The sequence below is a fragment of the Staurois parvus genome, unplaced genomic scaffold (assembly GCF_062004578.1).
Source record: "Staurois parvus isolate SC_StPar_1 unplaced genomic scaffold, SC_StPar_1.0 ptg001879l, whole genome shotgun sequence".
NCBI lineage: Eukaryota > Metazoa > Chordata > Amphibia > Anura > Ranidae > Staurois > Staurois parvus.
In genome coordinates this window covers 271840-296704 of record NW_028319675.1, presented here as the reverse complement: position 1 = coordinate 296704, position 24865 = coordinate 271840, and the positions used below count along the sequence as shown (strand labels likewise).

Here is a 24865-nt window from a genome sequence, read left to right as displayed (position 1 = left end):
TCAAATTTAAAATCCTAACACTGACGTACAAAGCCGTCCACCATACTGCCCCGAACTACATCTCCAACCTAATATCCAAGTATCACCCTTCATGCACTCTCTGCTCCTCACAAGACCTCCTTCTCTCTAGTTCCCTGGTCTCCTCCTCCCATGCCCGCCTCCAGGATTTCTCCAGGGTGTCACCCATCCTCTGGAACTCCCTGCCCCAACCCATCAGACTATCACCTACTCTCCTCTCCTTTAGGTGTGCCTTGAAAACCCACCTCTTCAGGGAAGCCTACCCCACCCCCTGCTAATCTTCCTACCCCCTCCACTCTTCCTACCATTCCATCCCCCACAGCTATCTCCTCCTGTACCACTTTCCCCTCCCTCCTAGATTGTAAGCTCGAAAGAGCAGGGCCCTTGAACCCCTCGTGTATCGCATTGTATTGTTACTGTACTGTTTGTTACTTGTTCTGTCCCCTTTGTAATGTACAGTGCTGAGCGGACTGTTTTCGCTTTACAAATACTGTATAATAATAATAAGGTTCTAAGATTAGACAGCTGTACATAATTGGCTGCTTAGGAAGTCTAAAAATTGGATCGATTTTGTTTACAATATTAGAATTTTATAATAGTTGGAATGTTAATCTGTCCCAGAATATGATTGTCTCAGTCAGTCCTGTTATACTCACTGTAATCCCTCTATTCGGCTTGTTGTCAGAGCCGCCATCAGATCCCTGAAATGAGGACCCTCCAGATTGTTCCCAGACAGGTCCAGTGTCCTCAGTGTCGGGTTATTTCTTATTCCATATGCCAGGTGGGGGCAGGAACTGTCTGTCAGGTGATTACAGGACAATCTGTAGAAGAAGAGAAGAATGTTACCAGAAGGAAATGAATCCACCCCCCCCCCCCCAGGAATGAATGGAACTATTCTCTACATGCATGGAACTCATTTCTCTTTATTGGAATCATTTATATTCGATCACTTTATAAATCTCCAGGAAACAGAATATTATAAGACAAATGTTATAATGGAGTAGACCCCCCAATATTGTCCTCCATGTGTCCTGTTATACTCACTGTAATTCCTCTATCCGGCTTGTTGTCAGAGCCGCCATCAGATCCCTGAAATGAGGACCCTCCAGATTGTTATGTGACAGGTCCAGTGTCCTCAGTGTCGGGTTATTTCTTATTCCATATGCCAGGTGGGGGCAGGAACTGTCTGTCAGTTGATTACCATCCAATCTGTAGAGGAAGAGAAGAATGTTACCAGAAATAAATGACCCCCCCCCCCCAGGAATGAATGGAACTATTCTCTACATGGATGGAACTCATTTCTCTTTATTGGAATCATTTATATTCGATCACTTTATAAATCTCCAGGAAATAGAATTTTCTAAGACAAATGTTATAATGGAGTAGACCCCCCAATATTGTCCTCCATGTGTAGAGACGGTGATATCTCCATACACAGGATGAGCACAGAATACCACTGACATGACTCGTATTGTGCTATCATCTCCTTGTGTATGGAGCATGAATGGGATCAGCAGACAGTGTGAGGCCGGAATCAGCATTGCTAGTGATTGGACGGGAGGATTGTATCTGATATTCTATTTATCTCTGCTAAGAACTCTGTACTCATAGGAAGTAATGGGGAGACCCCCGACACTGAATAGTAGATGTGTAGTAATGGGGGATCCCTGACACTGAATAGTAGATGTGTAGTAATGGGGGGATCCCCTGACACTGAATAGTAGATGTGTAGTAATGGGGGATCCCCTGACACTGAATAGTAGATGTGTAGTAATGGGGGATCCCCTGACACTGAATAGTAGATGTGTAGTAATGGGGATCCCCTGACACTGAATAGTAGATGTGTAGTAATGGGGATCCCCTGGCACTGAATAGTAGATGTGTAGTAATGGGGGGATCCCCTGACACTGAATAGTAGATTATTATTATTATTATTATTACATCGAGTTTATATAGCGCTAAAGGGTTTGCTCAGCGCTGTACAATAGGGGGGGAACAATACATGGCACAGTACAACAATAACAAACAACGTACGAGGGGTAAGAGGGCCCTACTCTTTCGAGCTTACAATCTAGGAGGGAGGGGGTAGTGGTACAGTAGGAAGTGGCTGTGGGGGATGGAGTGGTGGGAGGAAAGAGGGAGAATGGCCGTTAGGTGAGGGTGGGGTAGGCTTCCCTGAAGAGATGGGTTTTGAGGGAGCGCCTGAATGTGAGGAGGGAAGGCGACAGTCTGATGGATTGGGGCAGTGAGTTCCAGAGGATGGGGGAGGACCTGGAGAAGTCTTGCAGTCGTGCATGGGAGGAGGAGACCAGGGAGCAAGATAGAAGGAGGTCCAGTGAGGAGCGAAGGGTACGGGTAGGGCGGTACTTGGGGATCAGGTTGGTGAGGTAGTCAGGGGCAGTGTTGTGAACGGCTTGTGTAGTAATGGGGGATCTCCTGGCACTGAATAGTAGATGTGTAGTAATGGGGGACCCGTGACACTGAATAGTAGATGTGTAGTAATGGGGGGATCCCCTGACACTGAATAGTAGATGTGTAGTAATGGGGGGATCCCCTGACACTGAATAGTAGATGTGTAGTAATGGGGAGACCCCCTGACACTGAATAGTAGATGTGTAGTAATGGGGGATCTTCTGGCACTGAATAGTAGATGTGTAGTAATGGGGGATCTCCTGGTACTGAATAGTAGATGTGTAGTAATGGAGGGATCCCCTGACACTGAATAGTAGAGGTGTAGTAATGGGGGATCCCCTGACACTGAATAGTAGATGTGTAGTAATGGGGGAGATCCCCTGACACTGAATAGTAGATGTGTAGTAATGGGGGATCTCCTGACACTGAATAGTAGATGTGTAGTAATGGGGGATCCCCTGACACTGAATAGTACATGTGTAGTAATGGGGGGACCCCCTGACACTGAATAGTAGATGTGTAGTAATGGGGGATCCCCTGACACTGAATAGTAGATTGTGTAGTAATGGGGGATCCCCTGACACTGAAAAGTAGCTGTGTAGTAATGGGGGGGGATCCCTGACACTGAATAGTAGATGTGTAGTAATGGGGGATCCCCTGACACTGAATAGTAGATTGTGTAGTAATGGGGGATCCCCTGACACTGAATAGTAGCTGTGTAGTAATGGGGGGGATCTCCTGACACTGAATAGTAGATGTGTAGTAATGGGGGATCTCCTGACACTGAATAGTAGATGTGTAGTAATGGTGGATCTCCTGACACTGAATAGTAGATGTGTAGTAATGGGGGATCCCCTGACACTGTATAGTAGATGTGTAGTAATGGGGGATCTCCTGACACTGAATAGTAGGTGTAGTAATGGGGGATCCCCTGACACTGAATAGTACATGTGTAGTAATGGGGGGACCCCCTGACACTGAATAGTAGATGTGTAGTAATGGGGGATCCCCTGACACTGAATAGTAGATTGTGTAGTAATGGGGGATCCCCTGATACTGAAAAGTAGCTGTGTAGTAATGGGGGGGGGATCCCTGACACTGTATAGTAGAAGTGTAGTAATGGGGGATCTCCTGACACTGAATAGTAGATGTGTAGTAATGGGGGGATCTCCTGACACTGAATAGTAGATGTGTAGTAATCGGGGATCCCCTGACACTGTATAGTAGATGTGTAGTAATGGGGGATCCCTGACACTGAATAGTAGATGTGTAGTAATGGGGGATCCCTGACACTGAATAGTAGATGTGTAGTAATGGGGGATCTCCTGACACTGAATAGTAGATGTGTAGTAATGGGGGGATCCCCTGACACTGAATAGTAGATGTGTAGTAATCGGGGATCCCCTGACACTGTATAGTAGATGTGTAGTAATGGGGGATCCCTGACACTGAATAGTAGATGTGTAGTAATGGGGGATCCCTGACACTGAATAGTAGATGTGTAGTAATGGGGGATCTCCTGACACTGAATAGTAGATGTGTAGTAATGGGGGATCCCCTGACACTGAATAGTAGATGTGTAGTAATGGGGGATCTCCTTACACTGAATAGTAGATGTGTAGTAATGGGGGATCCCCTGACACTGAATAGTAGATGTGTAGTAATGGGGGGATCCCCTGACACTGTATAGTAGATGTGTAGTAATGGGGGATCCCCTGACACTGTATAGTAGATGTGTAGTAATGGGGGATCTCCTGACACTGAATAGTAGGTGTAGTAATGGGGGGACCCCCTGACACTGAATAGTAGATGTGTAGTAATGGGGGATCCCCTGACACTGAATAGTAGATTGTGTAGTAATGGGGGATCCCCTGACACTGAATAGTAGATTGTGTAGTAATGGGGGGGGATCCCTGACACTGTATAGTAGAAGTGTAGTAATGGGGGATCTCCTGACACTGAATAGTAGATGTGTAGTAATGGGGGGATCCCCTGACACTGAATAGTAGATGTGTAGTAATGGGGGATCCCCTGATACTGAATAGTAGATGTGTAGTAATGTGAGATCCCTGACACTGAATAGTAGATGTGTAGTAATGGGGGATCCCCTGACACTGAATAGTAGATGTGTAGTAATGGGGGATCCCCTGACACTGAATAGTAGATGTGTAGTAATGTGAGATCCCTGACACTGAATAGTAGATGTGTAGTAATGGGGGATCCCCTGACACTGAATAGTAGATGTGTAGTAATGGGGGATCCCCTGACACTGAATAGTAGATGTGTAGTAATGGGGAGATCCCCTGACACCGAATAGTAGATGTGTAGTAATGGGGGATCCCCTGACACTGAATAGTAGATGTGTAGTAATGGGGGATCCCCTGACACTGAATAGTAGATGTGTAGTAATGGGGGATCCCCTGACACTGAATAGTAGATGTGTAGTAATGTGAGATCCCTGACACTGAATAGTAGATGTGTAGTAATGGGGGATCCCCTGACACTGAATAGTAGATGTGTAGTAATGGGGGATCCCCTGACACTGAATAGTAGATGTGTAGTAATGGGGGATCCCCTGACACTGAATAGTAGATGTGTAGTAATGGGGGATCTCCTGACACTGAATAGTAGATGTGTAGTAATGGGGGATCTCCTGACACTGAATAGTAGATGTATAGTAATGGGGATCCCCTGACACTGAATAGTAGATGTGTAGTAATGGGGGGATCCCCTGACACCGAATAGTAGATGTGTAGTAATGGGGGATCTCCTGACACTGAATAGTAGATGTGTAGTAATGGGGGATCTCCTGACACTGAATAGTAGATGTGTAGTAATTAGGGGATCCCCTGACATAAAGCCAGCCAAAGGTGGATTGAAATGAGGCTGTTTCATCAGGACTGGCTGATTTTCATCCATTTATGGACAGGCTTGTTGTACCAAAGTCAATCTCGCGATCAGTGATCTTTGTATTCTGCTGGTAGGGAAGGATCTCTGTGCTCCCCGCAGGCAGAATACAATAGAACTGCATGAGAGATTCTCCATCAACACTCTTTATGTTAATGGGGGATCAAGCAATTTCCATGTCTTCACCCCGTGGTTGTATGTCCTGCCTAAGGCACGGATGTTCATGCCAAATAACACAGATGTGTACAGGGCACTGATTACTGATTGCAGTCGGATCGGAGTCCTGTATGTATGACCTCCTACACTCTCTTCTATTTTAATAAATATCAGGCTAAATTTAATTTTGACATTTATAAAACTTTTTTAAAAAAGTCTATTTCATAGCTGATAACAGAGTGTGATAAGGTTCTAACATTAGACAGCTGTACATAATTGGCTACTTAGGAAGTCTAAAAATTGGATCGATTTTGTTTACAATATTAGAACTTTTTAACCATCTCCCGCCTGCCATATAGTAATATGACGGACGCAAAGTGGTTCTCTCGTTCTGGGAGGACATCATATGACGTCCTCACATTCTCAACCGCGCATGCGCGGCTCAGGAAGAGCGCAGCGCGGCGATCGGCAGTGCGCTGTATCCCTTGGACACAGTGGATCACTGATCATGGAAGGAGCCGAAGATGTCTGCCCAGTCATGTGATCAGCTGTGTCCAATCACAGCTGATCACATGTAAACAGGGAAATGCCGGTTATCAGCATTTCTCTCCTCACGAGCTGTCACGCTGACAGAGGAGAGGAGAGCCGGTAATCGGCATTCCTCCAAGGGGACATGTACACTGATCATCGGGGCACTGCTGATGAGTGTGCCCTGATGATCAGTGTAGCCCCAGCAGTGCCACCTGTCAGTGCCCATCAGTGCCACATCAATGCCACATATCAGTGCCCATCTGAGCTGCCTTTCAGTGTCACCCATCAGTGCCAATCAGTGCCACCTATCAGTGCTGCCAATCAGTGCCACTTATCAGTGCCAGTCAGCGCCGCCTATCAGTGCTTGTCAGTGCCGCCTGTCAATGCCCATCAGTGCCACCTACCAGTGCTTCCTCATCAGTGCCCGTCAGTGCCACTTATCAGTGTCCATCAGTGCAGCCTCATTAGCGCACATCAGTGAAGGAGAAAAATCACTTATTTGCAAAATTGAATAACAAAAACTAAGAAAAAACTTTTTTTTTTTTCAAAATTTCAGTGGTTTTTGGTTTAAGAAAAAATAAAAAAACACGAGGTGATTAAATACCACCAACATAAAGCTCTATCTGTAACACAAAAATGATAAAAATTTCATATGGGTACAGTGTTGCACGACCGCGCAATTGTCATTCAAAGTGCGACAGTGCTGAAAGCTGGAAATTGGCCTGGACAGGAAGGGGGTAGAAGTGCCCTGTAGGCGAGGGGTTAATAGTTAGTATGTTAATCTGTCCCAGAATATGATTGTCTCAGTCAGTCCTGTTATACTCACTGTAATTCCTCTATCCGGCTTGTTGTCAGAGCCGCCATCAGATCCCTGAAATGAGGACCCTCCAGATTGTTCCCAGACAGGTTCAGTGTCCTCAGTGTCGCGTTATTTCTTATTCCAGATGCCAGGTGGGGGCAGGAAATGTCTGTCAGGTGATTACCAACCAATCTGTAGAAGAGAAGAATGTTACCAGAAGGAAATGAATTCCCCCTCCCCCCAGGAATGAATGGAACTATTCTCTACATGGATGGAACTCGTTTCTCTTTATTGGAATCATTTATATTCGATCACTTTATAAATCTCCATGAAATAGAATTTTATAAGACAAATGTTATAATGGAGTAGACCCCCCAAATATTGTCCTCCATGTGTCCTGTTATACTCACTGTAACTCCTCTATCTGGCTTTTTGTCAGGGTCACCATCAGATCCCAGAAAAGAGGACCCTCCAGATTGTTCCCAGACAGGTTCAGTGTCCTCAGTGTCGGGTTATTTTCTATTCCAAATGCCAGGTGGGGGCAGAAACTGTCTGTCAGGCGATTACCATCCAATCTGTAGAAGAAGAGAAGAATGTTACCAGAAGGAAATGAATCCCCCCCCCCCCAGGAATGAATGGAACTATTCTCTACATGGATGGAACTCATTTCTCTTTATTGGAATCATTTATATTCGATCACTTTATAAATCTCCAGGAAATAGAATTTTATAAGACAAATGTTATAATGGAGTAGACCCCCCAATATTGTCCTCCATGTGTCCTGTTATACTCACTGTAACTCCTCTATCCAGCTTGTTGTCAGAGCCGCCATCAGATCCCTGAAATGAGGACCCTCCAGATTGTTCCCAGACAGGTCCAGTGTCCTCAGTGTCGGGTTATTTCTTATTCCAGATGCCAGGTGGGGGCAGGAAATGTCTGTCAGGTCATTATAGGACAATCTGTAGAAGAAGAGAAGAATGTTAGCAGAAGAGTATAAACCCCCCCCCAGGAATGAATGGAACTAATCTGCACATGGATGGACCTCATTGCTCTTTATTTGAATCATTTATATTCCATCACTTTATAAATCTCCAGGAAATAGAATTTTATAAGACAAATGTTATAATGGAGTAGACCTCCCAATATTGTCCTCCATGTGTAGAGACGGTGATATCTCCATACACAGGATGAGCACAAAATTATACAAACAAGACTCAAATAGTCCTAAAGTTTTCTCGAACCCCCAAAGTATTGTATAAAGAGGCAAAAGATGTCATGATGGACATACAGTATACCAATGCCCAATGAAAAAGAAAGAAGCCCACAAGTTTAGGTTCTGTGCACCAGACTGCTGCTGGTGATGTGGATCAGGAAAAGGATCTCTGGTTCACATTACTTTTTGAACCTCTCAAACATTTACAGACTACACAATTCTGCTGGATCTGCCTTTTTTCTTCTCCACCGCAACTCCGTAAACTCAAAAATATACTGGAAATCAATCCTAAGACACCTTATATATTCAACCACCAGCCTACTCCAGTAAATGTGCAAATACTGAACGCAATGAGGATACGTAGATAACCACAGTATGGGCAGCTCCAACAACTCATCTGACCAGCAATGGGATATGAGCACAAAACAACAAATAATGGAGCGCTCCCAACCCTGTGGAAGTCAATAGAGTCACAAGCCCAGGAATAGTAATAATCGAAATTCACTTTAATGTCATGACGGGTGGGAGTGCCCAGATTGATTCATCACCAAGCCAGTGGAGAGGAGAAACACATACTCCCAAAAGCTGAAGGATGATGCATGATCCTGGACCCAACCGTAGGTAGCTCAGCCTAGGAGCCTCAGGACAGTGTGAAGGGTATGTAGATGGAAGCCGCCGGGATCATTGAGATGGCGCGTCCACGTGTCCCAGATCCGGTAGTTATGACATACACCTGGCGAGAGATCGCCCGAACAAGGGCTGGTGAGGGCAAACTGGAAGCCTAGGGGAGCACTCCAACCATGTTAAACCAAAGGAGAGAAGCAAGTCATCATGATAACATGTTTCAGGAACTTGTCCCTTCCTCAGATCATGTCAATGGTCAATGTCATGTCAATCACCGCCGATTTCCGGCCAGGACTCTGATCATTGGCGAAGCTGAGACGGGAGAGATCTGTGTGCACACAACACAGGTCTCTCTCCCGTCAGCAAGGGATGTGCTGCTTTCTATCTCTCTGCACAGCAGAGATCGCCGTATCGCAAAAATTGGCCGGTCAGGAAGGGGGGGTAAATCGTCCGAAGCTGAAAAGGTTATAAAAGATTTTGAGGAGGAATGTAATGTCTCCTGCAATAGATTTAAAGCAAGGGGGTATCCAGATAAGGTCCCTAAATGGGCATACTATAGGGCAAAAAACAAGAAACGAGATCACCTACTCATAGAAAATGTGGATAGGGATCAGAAGGACCTTATCTGAATTATTGATGACTATTTAGCTCAGTATTACAAGACATATGCCATCATGGCCCTTGTCTAAATTGGCCCTAGTATGTGTATGTATGAATGTGCGTTAGGGACCTTAGATTGTACGCCCCTTGAGGAATAGTCCTCAGTCCCTCCATTACTGTCCTCAGTCCCCCTCCCATTAATGTCCTGCCCCCCTCTTAAAGCACCAAATTGCTGTCATCAGCATCCCCCCACAAAACCCCATTACTGTCCTCGTTCCCCCCCAATAATATCCCCAGTCCCCCCAATTACTGTCCTCAGTCCCTCCATTAATGTCCTGCCCCCTCTTACAGCACCAAATTGCTGTCCTCAGCTCCCCCCTCCCCCCAGCACCCCATCACTGTCCTCATCTCCCCCCACTAGTATGTGTATGAATGTGAGTTAGGAACCTCAGATTGTACGCCCCTTGAGGGTTAGGGACTGATGTGAATGTACAATATATATGTAAAGCGATGTGTAAATTGACGGCGCTATATAAGTACCTGAAATAAATACAAATAAAATGTGCACGCAAAAAAAAAAATTTTTTTTTTGTATTTTTCATGCATGTGATTGGGTATTTTTTTTATAAAGTGAAGCTTCACCTCATTTACTAAGCTCCGGAGCAACTGCACTTAGCAAAGTGCACAGGCTATTTGCCTTTAGTAAATCAAACCCAACGAGTCTGAATGGTTTGAATGAGGGTCTCACGTTTACCCTGTTCATTTGACATAAGGTTAACCGGCTCCCGGCCGCCAAAAACCTTCACCGCTCCAGGTGGAAGCCATATGGCGTCCTTTTGGGCATGCGCAGTTTGCGCGCCTGCAGAGCCGCGCAGCTGCGCGATCTGTCACTGTTGACAGAGCGGATACTTGTACTTTAAGGGTATTGGCAGCCAGGTTCTTGTCCGCCCTGGCTTGGAGGAATTCAAGTACTGTATGTAGGATGGGGGCCCCCGGTGACTCATTCCTGTCCCTCCAGGAGGAAAATTTCTTCCAGATTGTATCATATATGGTGTTTGTCGATTTTTTCCGTCCGTCTAAGATGGTGGCGACCACTCTTTCTGACAGCCCTTTCCCAGCTAGCCTGTTCCACTCAGAAGCCACGCTGCTAGGGATAGTTTTTCTGGGTGAGGGTGTAGCGCTCCCCCCTGGGCGAGTAAATCGTGCGAGGGTGGTATCATCCATGGGTCTTTTAAGCTCAGTTCCCTCAGCCGGGAGAACCATGATCTTTTGGACCAAAATGGTGCAATCAGGACGACTCTGGCTTGAGATGACTGTATCTTCTGTATCACCTTTGGTAACAATCTGAACGGAGGAAAAGCACAGAGGAGGTCTCCTTCCCAATGTTGGGCTAGCACGTCTGTCCCTGCACTCCTGGGGTCTTTTTGCAGGCAAAAGTACCTCTCTAGTTTCGTGTTTTGGCTGTGGCGAAGAGATCTATGGAGAGAGTGCCCCATCAGATTTGGTTGAATGCTGTACGGCTGAGGCACCACTCTGTTTGGGTGACCTCTCTCCGACTCAACTGGTCCGCCAACTGATTCAGATCTCCTTTTAGATACACCGCCGTGATGGATTCTAGATTTCTCTCTGCCCAGCTCAGGAGGGTTCCTGCCAGATCCATCAGTCTCGGGGACCTTGTGCCGCCCTGCCTGTTTAAGTATGCGACTGCCGTTGTGTTGTCGGATAAGATCTGAACTTCTCTCCCCTCTATCCTCTCCTGAAAAAACGCAAGAGCTTTGAAGATTGCCAATAATTCCTTGTAGTTCGACGATCTCCCCGAGATTTCTGCGTCCCAGCTGCCCTGGGCCAGGCGGTCCTCCATATGAGCACCCCACCCCCACATACTTACATCTGTGGTGATTCTTACTGGGCTGACTTGCTTCCATTTCTTCCCTGCCTCTAAGGTGTGGATGTTCCCCCACCACCTTAGCGATTCCTTCACCTTGCGCGTGAGGTGAATCCTGGAATCTAGGGCTGCTTGGTTGCCATCCCAGTGCGGGAGGACGTGGTTCTGCAGTACTCTGGAGTGCAACTGTGCCCATTGCACCCCTGGTATGGTGGCTGTCATGCGCCCGACCAGCTTCATTGTGGTTCTGATTGTGCAGGTCGCCATCCCCCGGAAGGTCTTCGTATCTTGCTGCAGTTTGAGAGCTTTTTCTGCTGTCAGGTATAAGCAGGTATTTGTGGAGTCCAGAATGTACCCCAAATACATGATCCTCCTTGAGGGTACTAGCTGTGATTTTTCCCTGTTGATTAACCATCCCATGTTCTCTAGGAAGGATATTGTGCGTTCTACGTGGGATCTCAGGCCTCTTTCTGTATCTGCAAATAAAAGCAGGTCGTCCAAATAGGACATGATGTTTATCCCTTCTAACCTCAGAGCTTGTAGAGGTTCCGCTAGGATCTTGGTGAATATCCTTGGAGCTGACGACAGGCCAAAGGGGAATGCATTGAACTGAAATAAGATTGTTCTTCGTGCACCTTCCAGCGCAAACTTCAGAAACTTCCCCGACTCCTCCCTTATCAGGACGTGCAGATATGCGTCCTTCAAATCCATTGAAGCCATAAATACGCCCGGTGGCAGGAGTTCTTTCACCATGTATATGGTTTCCATGCAGAACTTTTTCGGTTTCACGAACTCGTTCACCTTTTTCAGGTTGAGTATCATCCTGTAAGTTCTAGACGCCCTCCTTCTTAGAAAGAAATGGGAGTAGAAACCACTTCCCCTCCCGTCCAGGAGGTCCACCAATGCGTCCGCCTTTCCCCTGTCCTTTGCAAGGGTGTTGCGAAGAATCTTCGAGGGGGGGTCTTGAAAACTCTATTGTGAATTGCGTCTAAAATGAAAGTGTTCTGGATAATCTTCAGCCATTGTGCGTGGAAGTGTTCCAGTCTTCCTCCCACTTTGCTTCTCCAGTCACTTGGGCTGAGTCTTGGATCTATTCTGGTTGGGGTTGAAGAGGAAGCCTCCCCTTCGACTCATTTCTGCCTCTCCTAGAGCCCCAGCCTGTGTGCTGCCCCTGAAATCTAGTCTCCCTTGTCATATACTGCCTGTTGGGGTGAAAAACCTTCCACCCTGCTAGCCTGCTGGGGACTGAAAAGCCTTTCTTTTTATCGGCTGAACTTTCCAGGACCGAAGTTAGTTCTGGCCCGAAGATGAGTTTTCCCTCAAAGGGCAGACTGCAGAGTTTGGATTTGGAGGCAAGATCCCCTGCCAAGACTTTAACCAGATAGCTCTTCTGGCAGAATTTATGAGCGCCGTTGACCTAGTTGTGAATCTGATTCTGTCGACGCGTCTGCGATAAAAGCCAACGCTTTTTCCAATACTGGCAGTGATTTCAGGATCTCCTCCGCCGAGGTACTTTGTTCCAGGTGAGAACGGAGCTGCCCCAACTATACGTCCAGCTACTGCTGGCTTGAAGTTCACCACGGACGCTTCCCATGCTCTCCTCAGGAATGTGTCTGCTTTTCGGTCCATTGGATCTTTAAGGGAACCGCCGTCCTCAAAGGACAAGTCCGTCGCTTTTGAAATTCTAGAAAGAGGGGCATCTGGCTTCGGGCAGGTTTCCGACACGGAAGCATCTTCTTCCTTGAACGGAAATCGCCTCTTAAGATTTTTGGGAAAGAAAGCCTTCCTTCCTGGCTCTTCCCATTCCCTTCTGATAGTAGACCATAGGGTAGAATGCACTGGGAATGTGCGGCTGCTCTTTTTTGTAGCCCTGCGTACAGCTGGTCATGGAGAGAGAGATCCGGTTGTTCCTCCTCCAGATCCAGAGTATCATAGATCGCCTTCAGAAGGCCCTCCGTGTCTTCTGCCTGAAAAAGGAACCTTTGCGATTTTGGATCATGATCTTCAACTTCACCTTCCTCCGAGTCCGAAGTGCTGGATTGTTCAGCTTCTCTACTTGCGGCAGCGGCCTGGTCCTGCTTCCTCTTTTTCCCCTGCTGGGCAATGCCTGAAGTGCCTGGTTGGGGCTCGTCCTGGGCTGGTTCCTGCCTCTGCTCCCTGAAGCTCTGAAAGGTCTTAGACATCTCTTGTGTCATGTTCTGAAGAAAATCCTTAAAGAGGGACCCAGACTCCTTTTTAATTAGCTTATCAATGCACTCTTGGCAGAGTTGCATCCCCAAGTGCTTGCCAGCTTCTTCCTGCAGGTAGCCATTTTTTTCTTTAACTCACAAGGAGTGTCTCTTTCCCCTCTAGCCTCCTCCTGTGGGCCCATCTAGGGACAAGGAGACATAAGGTATCTATAAGCCGCGGGGCCCCTGGGGGACCAACCTACGTGCACCCCCTAGCACCCAGAAAGCCCTAGGGTGCTGTAGGAAAGAAGAGGCAGAGAGGAGAGGGGACCCCCGACCCACCCCCAACCCCCGAAGATGAAGAAAAGAGTCAGCAGCGCGGGGGGGGCACCCGAGGGCCCGGGGGGGGTGAGTTGCAGCCAAGAAGGCTCTTACCTTGCTGCAGGCCTCCCCCAGCCATCTGCCTCCATCCTCGCCGCGGACTCACCCTCAGTGCGGCGGTTTTACAGGGATTGGTGGGCTCTGCCCCCTCCCTGAGGTCCTTGCGCGCCGACCTCCCTCACACGGATGGAAGAAGCGGCCGTGGTGTGGGCAAATTCCGTGGGCCGCCACCCACAACCAACATGGCGGCGGTCTGCTTCCTGTTCCTCCCTGCGCCGGAACTGACGTCATGTCCCGCCACCCGGAAATTACACGGTCGCGGCGTCCTGGCCCCGAGCAGCCGCATCTCCTGGCCATGCTGCTGAGATCCCAGGGAAAGGTAGGCTCACCTCAGCCCACAGGGAAAGGCAATACTGCCCAGGTTGATGGAGCGGGCTCTGCCCCCCTGGAGAGCCCTGCTAGGACCATCCGGGGTCTGTCACCCCCAAAAGAAGGGGGTCTCTAAAAGAAGGAACCTGACTGAATCCCCCCCACAAGGCCTCTGCCTTGCTAGAAAAAAGGAGGAAGGGGGGCCTCAGCCAGGGGGCCTTTGTACCTCGCCAGATGGCCAGGGGAAAATAACAAACGGGCAAAGCTCATCCTGGCCGGAGGAAACACCAATACTGAGGGTCCCCTGGGAGAGAGGCTACTTATAGAGGAAAAAAGGTGGAGTGGGTGTTTCCTGGGAGGATCTTATCTCTCAAGTGAGCTGTCCTAGAAGATGACTTGGGAAAATACAACTTCAAAAAATTTGCCATGCCTCTTATGGAGTACATTGGACTGTCTACTTTGCAAAAAGAGGTCATTTGGGGGATATCTGTACTGTCCTGACATTTGGGGGATATCTGTACTGTCCTGACATTCTTGGACCTAAAGAAATTAGATTGGCTGTCAGTACTTCAGGATTGATCAATATTCAGATCTATACCATAGTTTGTGAAATCTATAACTTTCCTACAAACTAAATAATACATCCTAATTTGGGTTATTTTCACCAAAGACATGTAGCAGAATACATCCCGGCCTAAATTTATGAAGAACAATTATTTATTTGCAAACTTTTATAACAGAAACAAAGAAAAATGTTTTTTTATTTTCAAAATTTTCGGTCTTTTTTTGTTAATTTAGCAAAAAATAAAAACCCCAGCGGTGATTAAATACCACCAAAAGAAAGCTCTAGTTGTGTGAAGAAAATGATAACATTTTAGTTTGGGTACAATGTTGTATGACCGCGCAATTGTCATTCAAAGTGTGAGAGCGCTGAAACCTGAAAAATGGCCTGGGCAGGAAGATGTAAAAGTGCCCTGTATGGAAGTGGTTAAAACAACCTGTTTCTGGTAAAATTCCATCTGGAGGTGTAAAATTGCTGAAAATGCAGCAAAACATGCAAATCAGTATATGGTAAATGGATAAGAGAGATATGTGGGTTCCTTTATACCGGGGGGCACTTTGAATGTATGATGTCTGAATATAACACTGTATAATGCTGTCACCACTACATGTCTGACATCTATTCTATTGTGCTCATATACAGTACATACATATAAAGTCCACACATAGAAAACTCCAACAATTAGTATTCTTTTGGGGAAATTTCAGATCATTTCAAATTAACACAGACATGATTAATATTATTAGTCAAACTTTACCCCAGACTCTTGATGTTGTGTAGAGCTGGTACGAGTTTCCTCAATCCCTCACTCTGAATATTACATGAATGTAGATTTACTTCTATCTCTCTGCAGGATTGAAGGATAAAGGACAGCACAGAGCAGTCCAGAGGGCTGAGGGGGACACCAGAAAAGTCAACTTTGTTTGTTCCAATACATTGTGACACCAGAGCCTTATTCCTGCTCTCATGGAGACAGTAGAATACATTAAGAAGATCTCTCTTGTGTTCTCTGTATTGTTCAGGATTTTGTCCTTTTACAATTTTCTCCTTTATCCAGGTGATGACATGTCTGGCAGCCTGAGCAGACAATTCTCCCACATGAGACTTTAACATGGATCTAGTAGTAGAGTCTGAGAGACCACAGAGGAAACGGAGGAATATTTCGGCACGGCCATCTTTGTAAGATTCAGCTCCATCAAGTGTTTTCTGTAATCTGTCAGCATTATAGTCAATAAAATGGACTAAAGCAGCAAAAAACTCCTGAAGAGTGAGATGTAAGAAGGTGTAATCCACATCAGGGGGCTGACCAGATTCCATCAGGAAAGATGAAAAGAGATATTTATCATTTCTCACACTGAATGACTCCAGATGACGCTCATCAAATACAATCATGTGATTCATGACGCCATGTTCTGCCATCCGCCCCATAGATGTCAGCAGTTCCCGGGCAGTGTGAGCACCATCTGTATTCTGGCTGTGATTGGCCAGAATGTTGGAGACAAAAGTCACAAAGAGTTGTGTCACTGTTTTAGGTAATGATGTCATCAGCTGATCGGTGACTGTTGGTTGGGCTCTGAAGCACATTGATAACACTGTACAGATGATCCAGCAGTATGCTGGGATATAACAGAAAGTGTACAGCGTGTCATTCTCCTGCACATAATGAAAAGCCTTCTCTGACCATTCCTCATTTCCAAAGAAATTATTGAAGAAGATCCGTCTGTCTTCATGGAGAAATCCCATGATCTCCGCTATTCTCTGGAAAACATCGGTATCAACCGATGCCAGTCTGGTTGGGCGGCTGGTCATCAGTACAGAGCAACCCTTAAGAAGACTCTGCCTCAACAAACTGACCACAATCTCACCAAAATGTGTTCTCTGTTTTGGATTGGACAGTCTACTTGATCCAAAATCCATTTGGTGAATACTTTCATCTAAGCCATCAAATACAAACAGAAGTCTCTCTGGATCCTGTAACATATCTCCAATCTGACCCTCCAGATGTGGATATTGTTGAAGAATCATCTCCTCCAAGCTGACCTCTCCCAGTCTATTAAGGTCCCGGAATCTGAAGAAGAAGACAAAGGCAAATCTCTGGTAGTGTTTTCCGGTCACCCAGTCATAGACAAACTTCTGCATCAGTGTGGTCTTCCCTATTCCTGGCACTCCGCTCACCATTACTGCATGTGGTACACATTGTGACTGGTGGTTCCATCGGAACAGCCTATTGGGGGTAATGTGTTCCAGTCTAGTCTGTGTTTCCTTCAAGCATTCCTCATGTTTTACCCCGGTCTGTATTAGCTCATTCTGGGGACGCTGCCGGAACTCATCAGTGGAGACTACAATCAGCTTCACATAACGCTCATTGATGAGGAATCTTTGTGGTTCCAGGGTAGTTCCTGGGGGTCTATGCTCCACTAGAGTCTCAGTCTTCTCCATCAGATGATGTTTGTACTTTTTCTGAATATCTGGGAATATAATTGGAAATATTTTATGACTCAGGTTAAGTCAGAAATTGACAATGTTATATTTAGCTCAAGCAAAACTTTGTGACATATTCTGTACATAGATATTTGGGAATGTACTACAAATACATATAATTTTAACTAATTGAAAAACATAGTATACAAATCTACATACTTAAACGGTTCCGCCTGGCCTACGGCCAGATGGTGGCCGGGCGAGCACCTCGTCTCTCCAGGTGGACGTCATATGGCGTCCTTTCAGGCATGGGCAGTTTGCCTGCCCACAGAGCCGCGCAGCGGCGCGATCTGTCACCGGCCGTGTACCTCGGACACGGCCAATGACAGATCTGTGTACTGGCCCCGTTGTCAGCACCATGTGACCTGCTGTGACCAATCACAGCAGGTCACATGACAGTTGTATACAATGGATGGCTTCCTTTCATGCCATCCATTGTATACAAGTGTGGCTAGCTGTGAATGGTCACAGGGATCACATGCACAAGCTGGGCCAATCACAGCTAATCTGTGTCATGTGATTAGCCGTGGCCAAATCACAGCTAAACAAAAAACAAAAAAACCCTGAATTAATTGATTTTATTCAGGTAAATGCTTGCTTATAGCAAAAGTAATTCTTTGCTATAAGCATATTGTGTAAAAAAAAGAAAATACTGATCACTTCCCCAAAGTAGTACAATGTTACTATGGTAACGTTATACTACTTTGGTCATAGTGAAATATGAAAAACAAATCTTAAAAAAAGAGAAAAAAAGTAATAAAAAATAAAAAAATTTAAAAAAATTATCAATTTTTTTTTTTTGTTCGTACTGTCACCAGTCAGTGTCCCTGATCACCACCATCACCATGCCAGTTATATGATGACGCTGTACTGCACTGGTGACAGTATGTAAAAAAAATTGTGAAAATCATTTTTTTATTTCTTCATTTCCGAAAAATGACCAAAAAATTACAACTTTAAAAAATTTGCCATGCCTTTTATGAAATACGTCGGACTGTCTACTTTGCAAAAAGGGGTTATTTGGGGGGATATCTGTACCGTCCTGACATTTGGGGGATATCTGTACCGTCCTGACATCTGGGGAGTATCTGTACTGTCCTGACATTCGGGGGGTATCTGTACTGTTCTGACATTTGGGGGATATCTGTACTGTTCTGACATTTGGGGGATATCTGTACCGTCCTGACATTTGTGGGATATCTGTACTGTTCTGACATTTGGGGGATATCTGTACCGTCCTGACATTTGGGGGATATCTGTACCGTCCTGACATTTGGGGGATATCTGTACCGTCCTGACATTTGGGGGATATCTGTACTGTTCTGACATTCTTGGACCTCAAGAAATTAGATTGGCCGTCAGAACTGATTGATCAACTTTCAGATATATCCAATAGTTTGTGAACTCTATAACTTTTCTACAGACTAAATAATAAATACTAATTTGGGTTATTTTCCCCAAAGACATGTAGCAGAATACATCTCAGCCTAAATTTATGAAGAACAATTATTTATTTTCAAACTTTTATAACAGCAACAAAGAAAAATGTGTTTTTTTTTTCAAAATGTTTGGTTCTTTTTTTGTTAATTTAGCAAAGAATAAAAACCCCAGCGGTGATTAAATACCACCAAAAGAAAGCTCTAGTTGTGTGAAGAAAATTATAAAATTTTAGTTTGGGTACATTGTTGTATGACCGCGCAATTGTCATTCAAAGTGTGAGAGCGCTGAAACCTGAAAAATGGCCTGGGGGGGAAGGGGGTAAAATTGCCCGGTATTGAATTGGTTAAACAGGAATAATAACAATGACAATGTTTTTATCACTGTTTGTGTCTTCCTGCCTTTATGACACCCCCCTGACACCACCCCCTCTCCCCCAGGACAGGAAGTGAGGGGAAATCTCCCCAGTGGGGAGTGAAAAATGGCCTGGGCAGGAAGGGGGGAAAAGTGCCCGGTATGGAAACGGTTAATGAATACCTGAGTCATGATTAGTTGTATAAATTAACTGATTGTAGTTCAAAATGTTTGTGATTGGCAAATCTTATCAACAGTTTTTCTTAAGGAGATAAACTTTTTCTATATGCATTCTATTTGTGAAATGTACTATTACTCCAGATCTTCTGAGCTGTTGGTCCTCATGAATAGAAGTCTTGATGCAATGGGGTTGATTTGCACAAAGCATATATCCTGTTCACTCAGTGAAGTTAATTTCTACTTTGCAAGTGATTTATTTCTTGGCTTATTGAATTAGATGGAGTTCTGCTGACCTCCATCATCCAACCACAAGATTTTTTAAAAATGTCCCTTGCTTGTGATTGGATATTCTATATAAGATGAATGCTCACCACATTCACTAGGAAGATTCCATTGCAAAGTAAAAATACATTTTGCTAAGTGAAAAGGCTCTACCCCTTTAGTAAACCACCTCCAATGTGTCTGTGTTATATACAGCATTCAGAGGTCACTTTCCCAGTGCTGATTGGAACATTACAGGAATCTAACTGGTAGATATGTGATCTCTGCACACAATTTAAATCTGGAGAGTTACTGTAACTCATTTAACATGTACTTATTTATTATTTCTCTAAGAACATGCTTATGCAAGCAATTGTTTCATCTTTTCCAGCCCAGCAAGATAACAATAATTAAAGATAAACACTATATTGCCAAAAGTATTGGCCCCACCCTCCAATCATGTGATTCAGGTGTTCCAATCCCCTCCATGGACACAGGTGTATACAATCAAGCCCCTAGGCATGCAGACTGCTTCTACAAACATTGGTGAAAGAATGGGTCGCTCTCAGGAGCTCAGTGACTCCAAGCGTGGTCCCGTGATAGGTGGTCACCTGGGCAATAAGTCCATCCGTGACATTTCCTGGCTACTAAATATTCCACGCTCAACTGTTAGTGGGATTATAACAAAGTGGAAGCAACTGGGAACAACAGCAATTCAGCCACCAAGTGGTAGGCCACGTCACATGACAGGGCGGGGTCAGCGCATGCTGAAGCGCACAGTGCGCAGAAGTCACCAACTGTCTGCAGAGTCAATAGCTAAAGACCTCCAAACTTGCTGTGGCCTTCAGATGAGCCCAACAACAGTGCGTAGAGAGCTTCATGGAATGGGTTTCCATGGCCTAGCAGCTGCATCCAAGCCTTACATCACCAAGTGCAAAGCAAAACATCAAATGCAGTGATGTAAAGCACGCCGCCACTGGACTCTAGAGACGTGAACAATCGTGCTTCGCTGTCTGGCAATCTGATGGATGTGTCTGGGTTTGTTGGTTGCCAGGAGAAAGGGGTACTTTCCTGACTGCATGGTGCCAAGTGTAAAGTTTGGTGGAGGGGGGATTATGGTGTGGGGTTGTTTTTCAGAGGTTGGGCTTGCCCCCTAGTTCCAGTGAAGGGAACTTGCTTTGTGCACTGGAGTGCAGTTACCTTAAGAGGTGTCAGCTTACCAAGACATTTTGGTCAATCTCATGCTCCCAACTATGTGGGAAGAGTTTGGGGATGGTCCCTTCCTGTTCCAACATTACTGCACGCCAGTACACAATGCAAGGTCCATAAAGACATGGAGGAGCCAGTTTGGGGTGGAGGAACTTGACTGTCCTGAACAGAGTCCTGACCTCAACCCCATAGAACACCTTTGGGATGAATTAGAGCTGAGACTGCGAGCCAGGCCTCCTCCCCCGACATCAGTGCCTGACCTGACAAATGTGCTTCTGGAAGAATGGTCCAACCTTCCCATAGACACCCTCCTAAACCTTGTGGACGGCTTTCCCAGAAGAGTTGAAGCTGTTATAGCTGCAAAGGGCGGGGCCAACTCAATATTGAACCCTATGGACTAAGACTGGGAGGTCATTAAAGTTAATGTGCGTGGAAAGGCCGACCGACCAATACTTTGGCAATATAGTGAAGCTTATAATGTGTCTTCACAAGGTCTATAGAAATAATAATACAATTTCATTATGTGCTTCACCAATGTTCATTCTTTTTTTTGGTCCAGGAGTAAATGGCATAGTAGGGATAAAGAAAAGTAGTAGCAAGGGAATATTTTAAGTGAGCCTGTCAGGAGGTCAACACAATTAGACAATCACTATCCTTAACTAATAATATAAAAACAAGTGCAGCGCTCAACCATAAATAAAGTGCAAACATATGCGATAGATAAATCGTCCTAAATACAGACAGCAACCCAATCTCTAAATGGGAGGATGCTCCAAGTGATATGATATATCGCGAGTCACAGTGATAGTCCACCCTAATGTTGATGGGTAGATATCGATCTCACAATGTGCATCAGAGTGATCCGGTGGTGTGTGAAAAAATGGAAAGATTCCCCACTCACCGGAAGCGCAATCTTAATGCGCATGGGTCAGATATGCCAGAAGTGGAGGTTCCCTCTAAGGTGTAGCCTGGGACTGGATCCTTACTCCTACAGATGTGGGTGTCAGGGATATCACTCAACCTTGCCCTCTACTGGATGTGCTGTGGTGGGATCTGGTCAGACAGGCTCCCTCTCCTCTGGTCCTGGTAGAATACCTGGGGTCCTGGATGGATTTAATTGCTCGATGCAGAGCAACAAAGATGGATGCCCATAGTGTAGTATGTAACCATATTTATTGAGCAAATTAAATGAAAGCAGAGGTATTTCACATACACTACTACAATAAATGTAAATAAAGAAGTAACCAAGCTGCTAGATACACTGACCAGCTGGAGTGGAAAGATAGCCACCGGACCCCAGTGACCCGGCGGTGTGATGTCTCAGCGTGGAAAGTGTTTTGATAAGAGATGCTCTTTGAAGACCTTTTTAATGTTGTAGTAGTAGAGGAGGTAAAGGTGGTGATTTTTTTACCTCCTCTACTACTAGTAAATTATAAGATATTGCAACATTCATTACCTGCAACAGCAAACATGTAGTTTATTTCTTGGAATGTCCGTGCCATAAGCAATACATCGGTCGGACTACGAGGAGATTAAGGGATAGGCTTCGAGAGCATGTTTACAACATTAAAAAGGGCTTCAAAGAGCATCCCTTACCCAAACATTTTAGGTATTTGTCACCAAAGAGATCCTTCATTCCTGAGATTTACAGGCATAGACATGGTACAACAACACTGGCGGGGTTCTAATAAATCCAGACTGGTATCCCAAATGGAGACGAAATGGATTTATGAGCTCAAGACTTTGATCCCAGCAGGCCACAATGTGGACATCGACATCAACTGTTTTATAGATAAGAGTTGATGTCAGATGATCCCATGTAATCTGATTATTGTTACTTTCTTTTTATCATCACCATTTTTCTTATAAGGATATTTAAGTTTTAATTGTCTCACCTATATTAATCCTATATGGTAATTACCTTTTTACGATATATATATCTAGGAGACTGTTTTGACTGTAGATACTGTTTGGTAATCTCAGTACCAACGCTTTAAGTAATTACACAAATTCTATATGTGTTGTGAATTTTCATAGTTTTCACATAACATTGATTCATTTAATTATTATTTATCATATTTTACATATCTACTATTATCCTTTTTTAATTATACTTAATCATATGTTTATGTGCTTTTTAATTTACATTTAACCAATTCAATACCGGGCACTTTTACCCCCTTCCTGCCCAGGCCATTTTTCAGGTTTCAGCGCTCTCACACTTTGAATGACAATTGCGCGGTCATACAACATTGTACCCAAACTAAAATTTTATCATTTTCTTCACACAACTAGAGCTTTCTTTTGGTGGTATTTAATCAACGCTGGGGTTTTTATTTTTTGCTAAATTAACAAAAAAAGACCGAAAATTTTGAAAAAAAAAAAACACGTTTTTCTTTGTTTCTGTTATAAAAGTTTGCAAATAAATAATTGTTCTTCATACATTTAGGCCGAGATGTATTCTGCTACATGTCTTTGGTGAAAATAACCCAAATTAGGATGTATTATTTAGTTTGTAGGAAAGTTATAGAGTTCACAAACTATGGTATAGATCTGAATATTGATCAATCCTGAAGTACTGATGGCCAATCTAAATTCTTGAGGTCCAAGAATGTCAGAACAGTACAGATATCCCCCAAATGTCAGGACGGTACAGATATCCCCCAAATGTCAGGACGGTACAGATATCCCACAAATGTCAGAACAGTACAGATATTCCCCCAAATGTCAGGACAGTACAGATATCCCCCAAATGTCAGGACGGTACAGATATCCCCCAAATGTCAGAACGGTACAGATATCCCCCAAATGTCAGAACAGTACAGATATCCCCCAAATGTCAGAACGGTACAGATATCCCCCAAATGTCAGAACAGTACAGATATCCCCCAAATGTCAGGACAGGACAGATATCCTCCAAATGTCAGGACAGTACAGATATCCCCCAAATGTCAGGACGGTACAGATATCCCCCAAATGTCAGAACGGTACAGATATCCCCCAAATGTCAGAACAGTACAGATATCCCCCAAATGTCAGGACGGTACAGATATCCCCCAAATGTCAGGACGGTACAGATATCCCCCAAATGTCAGGACGGTACAGATATCCCCCAAATGTCAGGACGGTACAGATATCCCCCAAATGTCAGAACGGTACAGATATCCCCCAAATGTCAGGACAGTACAGATATCCCCCAAATGTCAGGACGGTACAGATATCCCCCAAATGTCAGAACGGTACAGATATCCCCCAAATGTCAGAACGGTACAGATATCCCCCAAATGTCAGAACGGTACAGATATCCCCCAAATGTCAGAACAGTACAGATATCCCCCAAATGTCAGGACAGTACAGATATCCCCCAAATGTCAGAACAGTACAGATATCCCCCAAATGTCAGGACAGGACAGATATCCTCCAAATGTCAGGACAGTACAGATATCCCCCAAATGTCAGGACATGACAGATATCCCCCAAATGTCAGGGCAGTACAGATATCCCCAAATGTCAGAACAGTACAGATATCCCCCAAATGTCAGAACAGGACAGATATCCCCCAAATGTCAGGACATGACAGATATCTCCCAAATGTCAGGACAGTACAGATATCCCCCAAATGTCAGGACAGTACAGATATCCCCCAAATGTCAGGACAGTACAGATATCCCCCAAATGTCAGAATAGTACAGATATCCCCCAAATGACCCCTTTTTGCAGAGTAGACAGTCCGATGTACTTCATAAGAGGCATGGCGAGTTTTTTGAAGTTGTATTTTTTTTGTCATAATTTTTTGGAAAATGAAAAAATTCAAAAAAAATTAGTTTCACTATTTTTTTTTTACATATTGTCACCAGTGCAGTACAGCGTCATCATATAACTGGCATGGCGGTGATCAGGGACACTGACTGGTGACAGTATGAAAAAAATATATATATTTTTTTTTATTTTTTCTATTATTTTTATTACATTTTTTTTCTTTTATTTAAGATTTTCTTTTGACATCTCACTATGACCAAAGTAGTACAATGTTACCATAGTAACACTGTACTACTTTGGGGAAGTGATCAGTATTTTTTTTTTTTTTTTTACACAATTTGCTTATAGCAAAGAATTACTTTGCTATAAGCAAGCATTTACCAGAATGACATCGATTCATACAGGTTTTATTTTTTTTTTGTGCTTAGCTGTGATTTGGCCACAGCTAATCACATGACATGTGCATGTGATTAGCTGTGACCATTCACAGCTAGACACTAGTATACAATGGATGGCATGAAAGGAAGCTATCCATTGTATACAACTGTCATGTGACCTG

General features: G+C 44.6%; 1 protein-coding gene across 6 annotated transcripts in view; it reads right to left on the bottom strand.

The window, feature by feature from the left end:
• Positions 1-24865, bottom strand: part of LOC149433904 (NACHT, LRR and PYD domains-containing protein 12-like) — an 89665-nt gene that overhangs the window by 31927 nt on the left and 32873 nt on the right. For 2 of the 6 annotated variants that reach the window (XM_089664284.1, XM_089664285.1), the window contains exons 6-11: positions 15383-17093; positions 7618-7782; positions 7234-7398; positions 6851-7015; positions 1063-1227; positions 675-839 (exon numbers count right to left, since the gene is read on the bottom strand). In XM_089664284.1, coding sequence (XP_089520410.1) covers positions 675-839; positions 1063-1227; positions 6851-7015; positions 7234-7398; positions 7618-7782; positions 15383-17093 — 2536 coding nt within the window. Of the gene's footprint in view, positions 1-674; positions 840-1062; positions 1228-6850; positions 7016-7233; positions 7399-7617; positions 7783-15382; positions 17094-21448; positions 21865-24865 lie in introns of those variants that run through there. The other 4 variants (XM_089664288.1, XM_089664286.1, XM_089664287.1 and 1 more) reach the window with 3 other exon arrangements.